General features: G+C 38.7%; 1 protein-coding gene across 1 annotated transcript; it reads left to right on the plus strand.

Annotated features, from left to right (window-relative positions):
- The first annotated feature begins 9,030 nt into the window (after positions 1–9,030).
- Positions 9,031–10,732, plus strand: LOC113732436 (geranylgeranyl diphosphate reductase, chloroplastic-like). The gene has a single exon (XM_072080413.1). The coding sequence runs from the start codon at positions 9,200–9,202 to the stop codon at positions 10,331–10,333; it is 1,134 nt and encodes a 377-aa protein (XP_071936514.1). The 5' UTR covers positions 9,031–9,199; the 3' UTR covers positions 10,334–10,732.
- Positions 10,733–17,257: the final 6,525 nt, after the last annotated feature.

The following is a 17,257-nucleotide window of genomic DNA, read 5'->3' on the forward strand; positions in this document are numbered from 1 at the left end:
GCTACAATCGTATAGACTCAATCTTAGGTTCACAGATGCAAAGAAATTGAACATCATGCATGCGAATTAACCTGATCAATCTCCTAAGATTGGGAGCTTTCGACACCCCCCGAATATTCCAAAATAGAGCATTAACCATGGGATGAGGCATTGAAAGAATTTTGAGACGATGTTGAAGAACAAAGCTGCCTGTCTGAGGGAAACTTAGCACACATACCTTTCACCTTCACCTGCGTAAATCCCTGCTCCAACTCCGTGGCCTGATCAATGTTAAGCTCCAACAGTGATAGGTCCATCGCAGGCCCATGCGACCTGCTCAATCTTGGCGACAAATTCCTTGTCGCCCACGGCAACTCCTTCTCATGCGAAGCTGCTGGCGAACCAAGCTCAACCGAAACAAGCTCCTTGAACCCACTTTGCATGCATGTGTCCGCCCTTCCAGTAGCCTCTTCCTCGGTCACCCTTCCCTCAACCGCACTAAGCTCCTTGAACCCACATTGCATGTCTACGTCTTCCCCTCCAGCAGCCATTTCCTCGGTCACTACCCTCTCCAACCCAGCTCCTCCCTCAGCCGCTACTTAGGCCACCATCCCATTGGCCGTGGCCGCACACTCTACTTCCCCTCCCGTAACCATCATGCATGCGGGTTCTTTTGCCTTGGACGCTACCCCCTCCAACCCAGCCCTCTCCTCTGCCACCCCTACGTCCCCTATCAAACTAGGCGCACACATCCCCTCCCCACCAACAACCAAACCTACCACGTCGCTGCCCACTGCCTCCTTCGCTACACCCACACCCAGCCCCTCTGTTCCCTTGTTATTCACCGCCACCCCCTCCTCCGCAGGTAAAGTAGCGCATTCACAGTTAGCCATACCATCAGGACTCCGCACAGCCTGCACCCTAATCCCTTTGCTGCTCTCCTTGTTAGCAGGAAAGCGACCAGGCCGTAGCGGGTTTTATTGCACTCAGCGTTCGAATGGCCAAGCCGCCAGCATGAAGAGCAGTAAGAGGGCAGATGCTCCACCACAATCTCTTGCTAGAAACCCCCTCTCCCTCGACAGCCATCCACACTCGAGAGCAGGTTGGTTTCAACAGATCAACTTCAACACAGGCTCTGGCAACGCCGGGCCTTGTACCAGATGCAGTTGCTTAGTCCAAGAACAACGGTGTACCCACAAGAGACAGAATAGAGAATAGCGAATGTTTATTGAAAAAATGAATTGGGAGTGCCGGCAATGCAACCCCGGTACAAGCGAGGATTCCCTATGGACATGGAATTCCCTAGTCCAATGAAACACCCTCATAGGGTACTTCCCTATGTTCCACAGCCCTCTCGTCCAGATACGATTGAAGTCCGTCTCTGCCGAACATCTCAGCAGCACATGTCTATAATCCAGCAAGCCGATTGAGATGTCGTCCTTCAGATTGAGCATCGCAAAAAATTTCCGCACTACCTCCAGTGATGGCCGGCCATGGGAGTATTTGCCCACTAGAGACCAATGAAAAGAAGCAGCCAGCTTGTTGGCCTCCTCCTTGGAGAAGACTACTGCTGCCCCCTCCTTGTACAAAGTGGCTGGTCGCAGATGGACAGGAGAAGGAGCCGGTTCCGAGAAGAGTTGTGAAGAAGATTTCTTGGCCGTTGGAGAGGCCATCTGACCCTCCACGGCCTGCCTGAGGGCGGCCATGGGCTGCCGCCAACCCTAGCAACGTTCCGACTTTCTTGGAGCAAAGGGTTTCGGAGGTTGTTTTCTATATGTTGGCTTTTTAAATTATTCATTCAACTAGATTAGATCATTTGCTTGATTAGATAGGAAATACCCCTCGAATATGGGATATGGACAAGTATGGCTTTCTAACCTTAGGACGCTCGTATTCCCTCTATAAAAGAGAAAATCTAATTACGAATCTTAGCCTCCATACTCGTTATGTTCCATCCTTCTCTTTTAGGTCACGTATATTTGTATATTACAATTTTTTTCTATTTTTTCAAGTCTCATTGTTGCATATTGTGACCTCTTCAAAGAATCCCATATGGGCATCACAATTAATGCGATTTGCACCAACTAAAATTCGAAGAGATATATTGACCCTTCTGATAGCCATTAGGTCTAGGTTTGCATTTATATAATAATATCCAAATATGATAAGTTTTTAGGTTAAATTAAGAAAATTTTTGACTAAATCACGTAACTAGTCTTGGTTAGGTTGAAAGGGTGTCTTGGATTTTATCTTTGCCTTCCCTTTCTTCAACCTTTGACTCCCGAACTTTTCTCTCTGATTTTCAAAGTCTTGGAATCGTTTTAAAAAGGGGATTTTCTCTACTTTTATTTAAAATTTATTTTAGGTGACTTGATACATGTTAATTCAATACCAAGTGGCAACTCCTATTATTCATTAAAAACTCTTTTTAAACTATTATTTTGGGCCAAAATCGTCGCACTTTAAGTCCCATTTTTAGACCATTTTTCTTTATTTATTATCTATAAATCAAAAACTCATTTTTACTCAAAATTAATCAAAAATTTATTTTTATAAACCCGTAATTTTATTTTTTCAAAAATGGGGGCGACATGCAACTAATTTTGCATGCCTTTTGTTATTGCATTTTCAAATAAAGGATGGAATAAAATACAATTGACACTTCACCAAATCCATGATCCATGATATACCCTTGCGAGAGCTGGTTGTCAAACAAGAATTTCAGTATTTTTACCCGTCCTTCACTCAATTTTCTCCGATATATGCCAGCCTAGTCTCCTGCTACCATGAAAATATGTCAGCTTTCCTAGTCTAGAGTTCTTTTCTTTTGTAATTATGGAATGCTGGAATACTCACCCTTGCAAATAAAAAACCATCTTCCTTTGACACTCATTTATCCCACTACTACCCATCTGTACACAAAAGTTATATTTACACTTTATTTTTGTAATACTACTAAATACTTTTGCAATTATTTCTCATATATATTTATTCTTTTATCTTGCCTTCTATTTTGTTTGCCTTCCTAGGGAGGCTTCTCCGTATTGTCCATCTTTAGTCTCTTTCTGCATCTCTAATTCGTAATTTTGGATGCAGTCTTTTCACCGATTATTGCAGTATTCGTAGTTACTCTGGCATTTTCAATCCTATTTCTAGACCTAATATCTAGCTTTTTAGGACTAAATTTATTTACTTCATAGCCTCTTCTAACACTGCCAGACCAATCATCCTTCTGCCCGCCTTCCACACCAGATGGCCAGTGTTTTTGCATGGGCTCCTGCTTTCATACATTCTCCTCAGTGTTTCAAACTGAGATTCAATCATTGCTTCTATTCTACCAATATTGTCTTTCACATCGTTATTACCACACTCAATTTCAACTAGCCTTTTTATCAATGTCTTCGCTACAGCCTACACTATTGTAAAACTGCACATTGCCCTGTCAATACAACCCTTCAGTTTTCTAACACTAGTAACATTACAAAATGCAATTGCAAATTCAACAACAGTTCACACAAGTGCATTTTACATTACTTTTTCCTCCTCAAATATGCGATTCCTCCTCATTATTGTCACACTTTCATTAGTCTCATACCTTCTCCAAAATCTTATCCTCGGCCCTCTTGGAAGGAACTTGCGAAACTCATCCTCACCTTCGATATAGAATCGTTCCAGATAATAAATCCACATGGATAAAATATCCATTAATCATTTATAGTTCCTTTATATCAAAGGTAATTGTTATAGCAATTTCTAGCGCTATTTTAAAAGGTGTGTCTTCATATACCATCAAGAAAAGTGCACATCCCGCTATTCTGTTGCCATCTTCTTCACAGATGCTCTTCACCAAGTTGTCTAGTATGAATTTTGACCAGTTCAGATTTTCCATATTCTTTTCTTTGCCGACTACAGCCATAGGCTCCCTGCTCACTGTGTCATCCAAAGTTGGCGCTAACGCCTTACCAACAACAAACAGTACGAACTTCACTTTGAATTCTAAGCCTTCATTATGCAAACTATATAGGTTGTCCCTCAATTTCTCCGCTATAATTTTTCCTTAGCCGTGACGTGTAAACATTAGCCATGAACATTCAATGTCCTCCCATCTATATCAAAGTTATCCACTAGCCAGTTGAACATCTCTTCGTCAACCTCAACTTCCTTCACATTCAAAATTGACCCAAACCCAAACTCTCCAATAACCTGCCACTGCTCATCCAAAACGTAGTCCATCATATTCTTCATTGGATGAGTCGAGTTCTTTAATATTCTTTCCGTCGTTAGCCAGAACTGCTTCCTTTCACTACTACAACTAAAGTAATTCATTGCTATTGCACTTTTATGCATTAGTGAGGGCCGAATTTCGCTTTCTCCTTCACTATCCCACTGCATATCTGAAACATCTATTTCGTCCACCAACTCCATTAGGGATACCATTTTGCATTCTTTGTGGGAATTCCTGTTTGGTTTCGCGAACCTTCATTTTATATGCGTATAGTGTTCATGTGACAACCCCACCACCCCCAGGGCGTACCCAAAGGTTTGGCGGACCGCTTGCCTAACTCTTGCTAGGACTTACTCACTCACTCAATCAACTCTCAAGATTAATCATTCAAGCCTCCAAAATAACATTTAAGTTCTACAATTCAACCAAAATAAAAACTTATTTATAAGCTAAAAGTCAAATATATGATACAACATCAAATGTCAAAATACATCCTATCAACCGAGAGTACAAGTACAAGAGGGTTATACACTCTAGGTCACACTTAATTGCTCCAGACTTCTATTCCTGTAAGGAAAAAAAAAACTAAAGGAATGAGTTAAAAATCTAGTGAGGTTCCTAAACAAGCAATCAGGTAGGGAAACCAAGGAAACATTATATTTAACAATTTGCATACTTTGCACAGTAATATCCAAACATTCAAGAAATAAACACTCAATCATTAGAAGGATACGTACTCACTTGGAGTCATTCATTCAAGTCATTCATTCATTCATTCGCCAACCATTTTCCTTATCCCTCCGACATTAGAAAACATTTGCAAGTGAAAACTTCTTCAGTGAATTTGTCATTCATTCATTGATATCATTGCATTGAATTCATTGGCCAGTTCTCCACCAGATTTCATGGTAATATTCGAGTATACCAAACATTGTCCTAGAGTCACCAGTCACCCGTCACCCGACCGAGTCCGCTTCTGGCTCGAGTCGACTGGCAATGAAGGGCAAGAGCCCAGTTCAGCCAAAAGGCTTACATTCATACACAAATAATATTCAATCATTTAATCATTGAAAATTTCACGTTCACTTAGATCAAGTGATAAAGTACACACTCGCCTATCGAAAATCTATTTAACAATCATTTAAAAGCATTTAACATTCAAACAATAACTCATAGATTTTCACATAGTCATTTATTGCACAAACATCAAAAGTACACACTCACCAGTTTAAGCAAAGTAACATCAAAAGTTTCCTTCCAAATTATGCCCTTGATCACCGACAAACCCTAAGAATAACCAAGAGAAAATATTATGGTTCAATCATCCAAAGTTTAGGTGAACTAAAGAAAATCAGAGTAACTACTAGTACAAAGGTGCAAATATGATTTTGGAGTGAAAAGAGAACATTTAGACCCAAGGGACATGAGTAACCAAGAATTTCCTCATTCCAATTATAAACTGAACTCAAAATGGTTTAACAACTCCAACTTAAAGTTGGAAATGAAAGTAAGGACAGTTTTAGAAAAATAGAATTTTTCCAGTTTTGTGCTATTCTATTTGAAAAATCATATCTCAAGCTTCTTAAATCCAAAATTTATAAACTTTATACTATTGAAAAATAGATTCAAAGGATAATTTCTCAGAAGACACCTTTGCAAGATTCTATCCACAAGTCAGTCAAAATCCAATCTCAAGTGGCTACTTTATCTAGTAGAAAGACAGAACAGGAATGAAAATTCAGTAAAATTTGAAAAATCACAGATATTCATAGGAATTGAGAAAAATTCTGAAATTTTCATGGTCAAAAGTACTCTGAATCTAGTTTCAAATGCCATAAGCAGAACTTAAGTTAGATTTTTCTACACCAAGATATGACAGATTTCCCAAGACTGCTCAGAGTCTCCTGCGGGAAAAATTTCAGCAGCACTTCCTTTGTATTTACCAATTTTTCCAGCCATTTCAAGGCTACATTTTCACCAGGAGACAGCTCCAATCAAGTCCACAAGATATAGGATACATAGAATACTTATTTTAACCACAAATATAGCTATAACCAACATATACCTAAGCTGGAAATTAACCAAACCCTAGCAACAACTTCACCAAACCCTAGCAAAACCATGAAATTACCATAAACGTACTTCCTCCAACTTCAATCATAACATATCTTGCATAAATCTCAACAAACAGGTAAAAAGAGATGTTTTCTAGAAATTTTACCTCAAAACGCCAAGATAATAAGCAACTCAAGAGCTTTCTTCTCCAAGTAACTCTACCAAAAGCTTCCCTCCAATCGTAACTCAAGACTAATCGATATGGATTAGGGTTAGTGATTGGATTTTTCACAAATCAAGCAAGGAAATCAAGATGGAATTTGGAAGTTTTTTCTCTCTTCTTTCCTCTCTCAATTTCGTCCATGAGGAAGGAGAAATGAAGGAAAATTGTGGCTAGAGGAAAGATAAGAAGAAAGAAAATGTCTTGATCAACATTTGGTTTAATGGTTGACAAGTGTCACCCAACTATTTTGTCTTTCTTTTCCTTTTCCTTAGTCAATAATGGTGGCTGATTTAAGGGTTAATTTAGGAAAAATTAAATGAAATAAAAACAAGGATGTTAGGGTAAGAAAGTATTGGTCAAGCAGTGTACTCAACCGGTAACAAACGGCACACATTGGTTCAAGCCTATTTCCCTTAACTCTCTTGTACTTTTGTTTTAACTTATGATTACTAACTTATTGTTATCATTTCTAGTCACACACTTCCTCTTACCTAAGACTCACTCTTATTCACCAAATTTAGTGTACACATGTCACCAATCGATCACACTACCAAAATGTACCAAAACCCTAATTTACTCTAACTTTAAAAGTAAAAGTAAAACGCTTTACTTAACTAATGAAATCACCATGAAATTTAGGGCTAGTAAATAGTTAAATAGTCAAAGTAAAGAAATATAGAGGGAAATATAAATTAATTTTTCAAAAATGGGAGGAAATTCTGAAGGAATTTTTGGGTCCTCACAGATCAACTTCTCTGACAAGCTTCGTGCCTTTTCAATGACTTTAATTTCACTCATGACCCTCTGACTTTGGCAATTGATTATTTTAGGCACTCCACCTTTTCCATTTACACTTTTGAATCCCTCAAGTTTTCCCGTGGCCCTTACAGTCAACTTCAACACCCAACGGCTCTTCAAGTTGCGAGTCACAAAACACTTTTACACATGGCCGTCCAAAACATATTCCCTATGATGTGTGGCTTCAATCACTCAATCCTTTTCCCCCACCTTTCGCCACCTCTTCTTTGACCAATAATCATACCTCAGCAACTTCCTTAGATTTACTTGTTAGAAAGAGATGATACAAAATGCTAACTCTATAAAAGATGATTATTTCATCGTGAAATAAATATTTGCATTCAAATAAATGAGAATTTTTATTTTAATCGATTCAGTATTTTCACAAAATCACTGACTTGAGGGAGAAAATAAGCTAAATCAAAGACTTCGAGGAGAATAATAGCTTTGAAGAAGTAGTGTTAAAATGACAAAAGCACAAATCCACTTAAACGTGACAAGAATTTTTTCTAATAGTTGTTATTTTATGTTGCTCAACTTATAAATCTTTCAGTATACAAGTAAATTAGGTTTGGCCATAAAAAGCCACACATGACAAACTCAAAATCTGCTAAAGGCGACAAAGAACTTTTCTCAACTTTATTTCACACTAGGAATGTATGTAGAAAGGATTCATATGTTACAATTAAGATGTAGGCATAAAAAGTCATCGCAGACTTAGATTGAAATTAAATTTTATGAACTTTTTTCTAAGAGAAGCAAAGTTATTATTTTAAGTGAAGGACAAAAAAATTTAAAATGTTGTGAGTGGATTTAAAATTAATGTTAATACTTTATACAAGATCGACTTTTTCTGTAGGTGTTCCTTAATTTATATATCCAGTATATTTATATAGTGTTCTTAGTTCAAATGAAATCATAATATCTCAAGTGTTTAAGCTATAAAGTATAAACGTAAAGCACAGACGAAACATTTATTTCTTTGACTGTGTTTGAGCTCTAGACTGATTTATCTTAATTAAAATTGGCAGTTTCATTAATCAAATTTATGTCTTTCAGAAAATAGTATCTCAGGGATTTGACACTTTATATATTATTGTTTAAATAAATATATACACTGATAATTTATACACTATCATCATTAGCTTCATAATAATAAGCAAAATTTGAACTTTAAATTTAAATTCAAATTAGTTATCATGCATTCAGTGGTGTGATGATGTTGTATACACTAGTAGAGTATAAAAGATTAATTCATTTTTTTCCCAAAATATTGACTTATAGCGTGCAAATGTTGAGCATAAATACACAGCTGCGCATGGTTATACAATATTCTAGGCCTAAAAGTACGCAATTGCAAAGAATTTCTTAGTCAAATTAAACTCACTACTACTTACGTTCCAATCAAAATGTCAATACTTTTTATTTTGAAAAGTCGTAAATTTTTTATCCTCTCCTTTCACTATAATCCCCTTTAATCATATATATGTTATCATTTAATTTTAAACTTACTGGAGCAAGATAAAAAAAATACAAATATTACAATCAAACTGCTTCTTAAAAAATTAGACTTCCTTTGATCATATGAGACGGATGAAGTATTATATTCCAATTCCCGAGGCCTTTATCCTCTCTTCCTCCTGGATTTGTACAACCAAGGAGCTGATAGACTAATTTAGCTTTTTTTTTTTTTTTGGGATAAGAATAGACTAATTTAACTAAATCCAAACAATAAAGCACCATTTGTACATATTTTATTCACTAATGGCACAACTTTACATAATAATCACGGATTCCCATCAATTTTAAACAAAACCCTGTTGCATTCACTATACCTTATACACTTTCACCGGTGGGATTCCATACACTGAAGACCCAAAGCACACTGGTTATTGCACAACCCCACAAACCACCAAGAAATGGCCGCCCAAACTCACCTGTTTCATCCACTCCACTCCTTATCTCTGCCACTGAAAACCCGATCTAAATCACCTGAATTTAAACCCAAGCTGAAACCCTCCACATTCATCATCTCCAGCAAGCTCCGGGCAGCGGTGGTAGGAGGAGGTCCAGCTGGATCCTCTGCAGCTGAAGCACTTGCTGCTGGTGGCATAGAGACCTTCCTCTTCGAACGCAGCCCCTCTACTGCCAAACCCTGTGGTGGAGCAATCCCACTTTGTATGTTAGATGAGTTCTCCATCCCTCCTCACCTCATTGACCGCAAAGTCACCCGCATGAAGATAATATCTCCGTCGAATCTGGCTGTTGATTTTGGTAAAACTCTGAAGCCCCATGAGTTCATCTCCATGCTCCGCCGAGAAGTGCTTGATGACTTTCTACGCCGCCGTGCTGAGTCTTGTGGCGCCACACTTTTCCAAGGACTTGTCACAAATGTGGTGGTTCCCCTAACAAACAGCTCTTCATATGTTATTCAATATAATAAGAATAATTCACAGAAATCTCTTGCTGTTGATGTTGTTATTGGCGCTGAAGGAGCCAGCAGTAAGGTGGCTAAGGCCATAAAAGCAGGAGATTACACTTGTGCTATTGTTTTTCAAGAAAGGATTAAGTTGCCTGAGGAGAAAATGGAATATTATGAAAATTTGGCTGAAATGTATGTTGGAAATGATGTCTCACCTGATTTTTATGCGTGGGTTTTCCCCAAGTGCGATCATGTGGCAGTGGGAACGGGGCCACTATGCTCAAAAAAGGATATCAAGATGCTTCAACATGGCATAAGAGCAAAAGTTACGCCAAAAACTCATGGCGGTCAAGTAACTAAAGTTGAGGCTCATCCAATCCCTAGGCATCCACGTCCAGTTAGAGTCAGGGGAAGAGTGACTCTGGTGGGGGATGCAGCAGGATATGTGACGAAATGTTCTGGTGAGGGAATTTACTTTGCTGCCAAGAGTGGAAGGATGTGCGGGGAAGCAATTGTTACAGCATCAGAGGGAGGTGAAAGAATGGTTAGTGAAGATGATTTAAAGAGGGAGTATTTGAAGAAGTGGGATGAGAAGTATTTAACTACATTCAGGTTTTTGGATTTGTTGTAAGGGGTGTTTTATGGTACCAATGCTGCTAGGGAGGCATTAGTGGAGTTGAGTGGGGATGAATACGTACAGAGGATGACATTTGAGAGCTATCTGTATAAGAAGTTGGCCCAGGGAAATAGATGGGATGACATTAAGATGGTCATGAATACAATTGGGAGTCTAATTAGGTGTGATATTGTAGGCAGAGGGATTGAAATGTTTGACAAACGAGTTCTTGCACGGTTGTAGTGTATCAGGGAACTAGTTAAAATGAAAGGGAATGAAATGAAACTTCATCAGTACTTCCCAGAGAAGTACAGATCCAGGAAGTTTTAGCTTTAAATCACCTAAAAACCTTTTGGTATGAACAAATGGTTGTGCTATTACTCTATTTCAGTTCTTCGTTAAGCAGCTTCAAATTGTTGTTTCCAAGAAAATCTTAGCTGCTGTGGTAAATTTAGCCTTTCATCATTGCCTTAAGTATCATCCTGTGAAGTAATGAATAATTAAGAACTTGATTGTATTATTATAACTTCTGGGTGAATAAATACAGCTTTACAGAGGTGAAACCTTTAAGCAAGCTATACCTTTTCAGCAAAGCTTCAAATTTGAATTAACAGTTTCCTACCATACACACTATTTACCTTGTTTCTAAAATTATAGCCCAGTCGAGCTAAGAGTTTCTTACCCACTTTGTACCTCGATTCTAACATTAGCCAGCTCCTGTTTATGCCTCTATTGATACCACAATTTATTTGTACAACTCATTTGCTATATGCATAGAGTTCAAGTGTATCAAGAGAAAATCAGATCCCATTTTCACACCATTCTGTACCCATCCTTTCTTGGCCCCTTGGCCACAACCAATTTCTTTCTTCATGTAGTGCACGTTGTGTTTGAATCATTTGCGACAAAGGTTTTGAAAATAAAGAAAATCCAAGTGCCTAGTGATGAATAGTAATTAGAGCAGTACAAGGGTTAAAGCTTGATATATTTCCACATATAATAGGACCCAAATAACAACCTAATAGTTGAATAGGTGGCCAATCATCCCTCTTGGTTAAAGAAATAAGCATAGAGGATATTGGCTCTGATTTAACAGATGTGGTTTGCAGAACTTGGAGGAATATGTGCTTTGCTGCTTGTGTTATGCAGCATTTCTGGGACATCATTTAGTCAAGGGAGAAGATTTTGAAAGCAATGCAAAGCAGAGATAGAGTTGAGGATTGAAAAGAATGAACAGGAGAAGAACGTGCATGAAAAACATAGGCAGGGGGGAGGGGGACAAGCCAAGGTAAGCCCCTTAATTATGACGGAGAAAAGACAAATATGCAGAGAGGAAATTACAGAATATTAAGGAAAAGAATTCACCTTATACTTGGAATCTCTCCTGATGAAGTGCATAAGATACTATATTATAGGCCAAAGAAGTTAATTCTTAAAAATGCAGACAACCAAAGCTCCAAAATAGAATGAAAAAGTCAGGTTATGATGCTAAGTGCTAACTAGCCTCTTTGATAGTAATAACTATTAATATATTAGGAATAGAACTATGTATGTTTACACATACACATACAATACGGCCTTCATCCCACACTTGTCTCTGAGACTCATACCTGACTCCACCCAAAGTGCCCTTAGCTAAAGGTTTTCTCAAAAGATTAATGTTTCTTCTAAATGTGTTTCAATCTAATAACTAACATGGTCCTAATTGATTGGGCAGAAAACAATCACAAGCATAAAATGTAATTATCCTACTCATGTGAGGGTTAGCATTTTTTTCTTTTCAGAGACCTTATCCAACATTACTCCCCCAATTCAAAGAGTTTCAGACTCTCTTGCAAGTATTCATGCACTATTAAGCTGCATCTGTATATTAGCATAACACCAGAGAAGCCTAAGCAGTATGTCTCTCATAATATAACATAAAAACGTTTGCTGATACACAACAAAGTCACTTAATACCTGCAATTTACTAAAACTTTTGCACAAAGAGTACTTTAAAGTATCAAGATGCCACTAATTTCACCAATGATCCACTTAAGGTCCTCTTTAAACCATATGTTTCAAATTCTTATTTGGCTAGAAAAGACCAGATAACTTGCACCTTAACTGCAATATCTCATATTAAATCTCTAGCACAAAGTAACTTCATATAACTACGTTTTGATAGTACCGAAAAAAAAAAAAAAAATGCAGCAATGCAAGAATGTCAAGAAACCAGAAGAACCAAACCAAAGGAATCCTTTTATTGTTCTGTTCTTAAAAATAACATGTGCAAAAAGTTTGCTGCACCATATTTAATAAGCATTGCAATCAGACCATCAAAATGGAAGTGCAAAAGGTCGAAGTTGAAAGAAACTAGTAGACATGAATTACTAAATGATCTTAATAAAAGCTACCATAAATTAAGGAATCAAAATTGTGAGCATAAGCTAAAAGAGTTCATGGAAGATAAAAGGAGCTAAAAATGTTAAAAAGCGGAGGATCTTACTTTTTTTTGGGAAAAAAAAAACTTTTGTCATTGAGATCAGATATAAGCCAGCAATTATATTCTTGTAACAACAAACATAGCCAAAACACAAACTTTAAAATTTCCTCAAATAACCAAGACGGAGTTTCCTTGCTTGTCAGCAAGTGTTATGCGCACAAATATTTACCATGGGCATTTTAGTATTTTCATTCTGCGTTTGTTTTCTATATTTCAGATTGCATGTAACCAATTAACAGAAACAGAAAGGCCATGCATGGAAAGTTTACGTACTAGTCACATGCATGGCACCAGAAATAGAAAGTCATGAAAAGGCATGGCAATGGAAGTTAGTTATAACTAACTCTCCTTCCACCGTCTCCCTACTAGTATAAAAGATCAGTAGAGCAAGGAGAATATCATCGAACAACTTTGTAACAATTTCATGTACCCCAAATCTTTTGTCTACATCTGATCATCAATAATATCTACTCCCTCATCATCAAGAGGTGTTCTCCATTTCTTCATCTCTTCTGGTAGGGAGCTTTTGGTCTCTTCCTCCCTTTTGGATCAGTGGTATCAGAGCTAGGTTACTCCAGCTGAGTAGGAAATTCCAGGAAGCAATGGTAGAAGGCACAAGAGGTCAAGAAAATAGGAAGTTTGAAGAAACTATCAGAAATCTCCTAAGGGAGCAGAGAGAGCAATTCAAGCGAGAATTGGAAGCAATCAAAAGCTTGGTGTTGGAGGTTTGCAGCCAGAGGAGTCAAGGACAGCAAGGATCTCCCCACACTTCTGAGAATGATAATCAAGGAAGTCGTGGGGGTAGCTATCAGCTCCAACCAGGTTTTCGCGCATAGAATTTCCCAAATTTGGAGGTTTAGACTTCAAAAGCTGGTTATATAAGTGTGATCAGTTTTTTGAAATTGATGAAACTCCATCAGAAGCCAAGGTCAGAATTGCCGCCATGCATTTGGAGGGCAAGGCTCTCCAATGGCATCAAGTTTTATGAAGGCTAGGATCTCCAGACATCCACCTTCATGGGAAGAGTATGTACGGGCCTTGGGATCGAGATTTGGAGACAGTCTTTATGATGATCCCATGGGGGATTTAAAGAGCTTGAAACAGATCAGGTCAGTAAAGGAGTACCAGGAATTGTTTGAGAAATTGTTAAATAGAGTAGATCTCCCTGAGCAGTACGTGGTAAGCTGTTTCATTAGGGGATTGAAGGAAGAAATTCAATTGGCGAAAAGAATGTTCGTGCCACGTGATCTACAGCATGCTGTTGGTTTACCAAAAATTGAGGAAGCCAGGATTCTGAATGCTTTGAAGCAAGGTAAATTTTCTGGTCCATCCCAAGGGAACACTTCTTATGCCCCAAATGCAGGTTCCAGCAGCAATTATCCCAGGCAAAATAGCTCGTACAATGCTTCTCTACTACTCAAGCCTGGGGAAAGAGGAGCAAGCAACATGGAAGGACAGAAACGAAGCTCAAAATTCATGAGTACTGCGGAGATGGATGAAAAGAGGGACAAGGGACTATGCTACTGGTGTGATGAAAGGTATACTCCTGGCCATCAATGCAAAAGAAGGAAGTTATACAGGATTGAATATGTGGAAGAGGCTCTGGACGAACAGGAACTAGAACTCCTTGAGGATGATGAGCAAGCGCTGTTAACTGAAGGTAATTTAGCACGAATCTCTACAAATGCTATGTGTAGCCTAATGGTTCCCAACTACAGAACTATGAGAATACATGCTTAGATCAGCAAAAAGGCTTTCAGCATTCTGATAGACTGTGGGAGTTCTCACAATTTTTTGCACCCCAATATGGTAAGGAAGTTTGGTTTGAGAACAGTGCAGGTTGCTCCTGTAAGGGTAGTAGTAGCTGACGGAAATTCCCTCACTACAACTACCTTATGTCCTGAGTTCCAATGGAAAATGCAAGGGCAAGAGTTTGAAGAAGATGTATTAGTCTTGCCTATAGGTGGTTGTGAAGTAGTGTTGGGAATGCAATGGCTATCAACTCTAGGGGAAGTCAAGTGGAATTTTGCAGAATTGAGAATGGAGTTTTTGCAAAAGGGGAAGAAGATGGTGCTGAGAGGGTCCAAGCAACAACCAGTTTAGGTGATTTCAAAGAAGCAAATGCAGAAAATCCTGACCAAACATGAACAAATTGAATCTGCTCAATTGTGTTTGGTAACTACTGAGGGTGATCATAGAGATTTGACAACAGATGAGGCCCCAAAGATTGACAGCTTCTGTGCCACTATGAACTCGGATGAGCAGGTAAACACTTACCAACACCAACTAGAGTCACTTCTATCAAAATATAGTGAGGTGTTCGAAGAACCTGTGGAGTTACCTCCTGTTAGGATGCATGGTCATAGGATTTATCTTAAGGAGGGTACCCAGCCCATTAATGTTAGACCATACAGATATCCTGCCTTCCAAAAGGGTGAAACTGAGAGACTAGTGACTGAAATGTTGACTAATGGCATTATTAGACCCAGTAATAGTCCATTTTCATCTCCTGTGGTGTTGGTAAAAAAAAAGATGGTACCTGGCGCAGGTGTGTAGATTACAGGGAGCTTAACAAAGCCACGGTGAAGGATAAATTTCCTATACCACTGGTTGATGAGCTCTTTGATGAACTCTTTGGAGCTATCATTTTTACCAAACTAGATCTGAGGTCTGGATATCACCAGATCAGGATGTGTTCTGATGATATTGCCAAAACTGCATTTCGAACTCATGATGGGCACTATGAGTTTATGGTTTTGCCATTTGGTCTAACCAACGCACCCTCAACATCCCAGAGCTTAATGAATGACTTATTCAGGCCCTTTTCAAGGAAATTTTTACTGGTTTTCTTTGATGATATCTTAATATACAGCAAATCTGGGGAGGAGCATCTACAACATTTGACAAAAGTGCTTGAGATATTGCTCAAACACCAGCTCAAGGTGAAGAAGAGCAAGTGCTCTTTTGCTGTTAACTAGATCAAATATTTGGGACATGTCATTTCGCCAGAAGGTGTTAATGCAGATCCTCAGAAAATTGCATGCATACAACAGTGGCCTACACCTATTACAATTAAGGAGTTGAGGTTGATAGGTTATTATCGTAGATTTATCAAAGGATATGGACAGATTGTGAGACCCTTGACTGATCTTCTCAAAAAGAATGCTTTTATATGGCATGATGGAGCAACTGCAGCATTCGATCAACTAAAAACGGCTATGACATCTCCTTCTGTATTAACTTTGCCAGATTATTCTCAAGAGTTTGTGGTGGAAACTGATGCTTCCAACTCAGGTATTGGAGCTGTTTTGTTGCAGCGTGGGAAACCACTAGCTTTTTTCAGCAAGGCTTTAGCACCCAAGCATCAAGGCTTGTCAGTTTATGAGAAGGAAATGTTGGCTATTATTAATGCAGTTCAGAAGTGGAAACCGTGTCTATTAGGGGGCCATTTTGTCATCAAAACTGACCACCAAAGCCTTAAATATTTGATGGATCAAAAAATCTCAACACCAAGTCAACAGAAGTGGCTGTCAAATTTAATGGGATATGACTATGAAGTTCAGTTCAAAAAAGGTACTGAAAACATCACTACTGATGCTTTATCCAGGCAACCTCATACGCCACTAGCAGAAATCCAACAATCATTGCAGACAGATCCTAAGATGCAGGAAATTATCCAATAGTTACTCTCAAATGACATCTCCAGAGTCAAGCACTATAGTTGGGACAATCAAATGCTAAGAAGGAAAGGAAAATTGGTGGTTGGAGCTGACATTGTGCTCAAGAACAAATTAATCAAGTTTTGGCATACTAGCTCTTTTAGAGGACAATCTGGGGTTCAGGTGACTTATCACAAACTAAAAGGGACCTTCTATTGGAAACACATGCGCGAGGATGTTTACACTTTCGTTGCTGCTTGCGACGTTTGTCAACACAAGGCTAATTTGGCAGCTTACCCGGGTCTGTTGCAGCCTCTGCCTATACCTGATAAAATTTGGACAGATGTCTCTATGGATTTCATCAAATGCCTCCCAAAATCTCAAGGCAAACAAGTCATCATTGTGGTAGTAGATCGGTTGAGTAAATATGCAGATTTCTATGCACTATCTCATCCCTATTTAGCACTGGAGGTTGCTCAATCTTTTATGGATCACATCTTCAAAATACATGGTCTTCCTCAGACCATTGTGAGTGACAGGGACTCCATATTCCTTAGCAATTTCTGGAAGGAACTGTTCAAACTATTAAAGATCCAATTGCAGTTTTCTAGCTCCTATCATCCCCAATCTGATGGGCAAACAAAAATTGTGAAAAGGTGTTTGGAAGGGTATTTGTGTTGCATGGCTAGTGAGCAGCCACTATCATGGTACTTCTGGCTACCCTTGGCAGAATTTTGGTACAACACTAATTTCCATTCAACCACCAAGATCACCCCATTCCAGGTGGTCTACGGG

This window comes from Coffea arabica, chromosome 2e (genome assembly GCF_036785885.1).
Source record: "Coffea arabica cultivar ET-39 chromosome 2e, Coffea Arabica ET-39 HiFi, whole genome shotgun sequence".
In the NCBI taxonomy this organism is placed as follows: Eukaryota; Viridiplantae; Streptophyta; class Magnoliopsida; order Gentianales; family Rubiaceae; genus Coffea; species Coffea arabica.

Bases quoted from the DNA above. Each gene is read 5' to 3' on its own strand.
- LOC113732436 (XM_072080413.1), top strand. From the start codon at position 9,200: ATGGCCGCCCAAACTCACCTGTTTCATCCACTCCACTCCTTATCTCTG.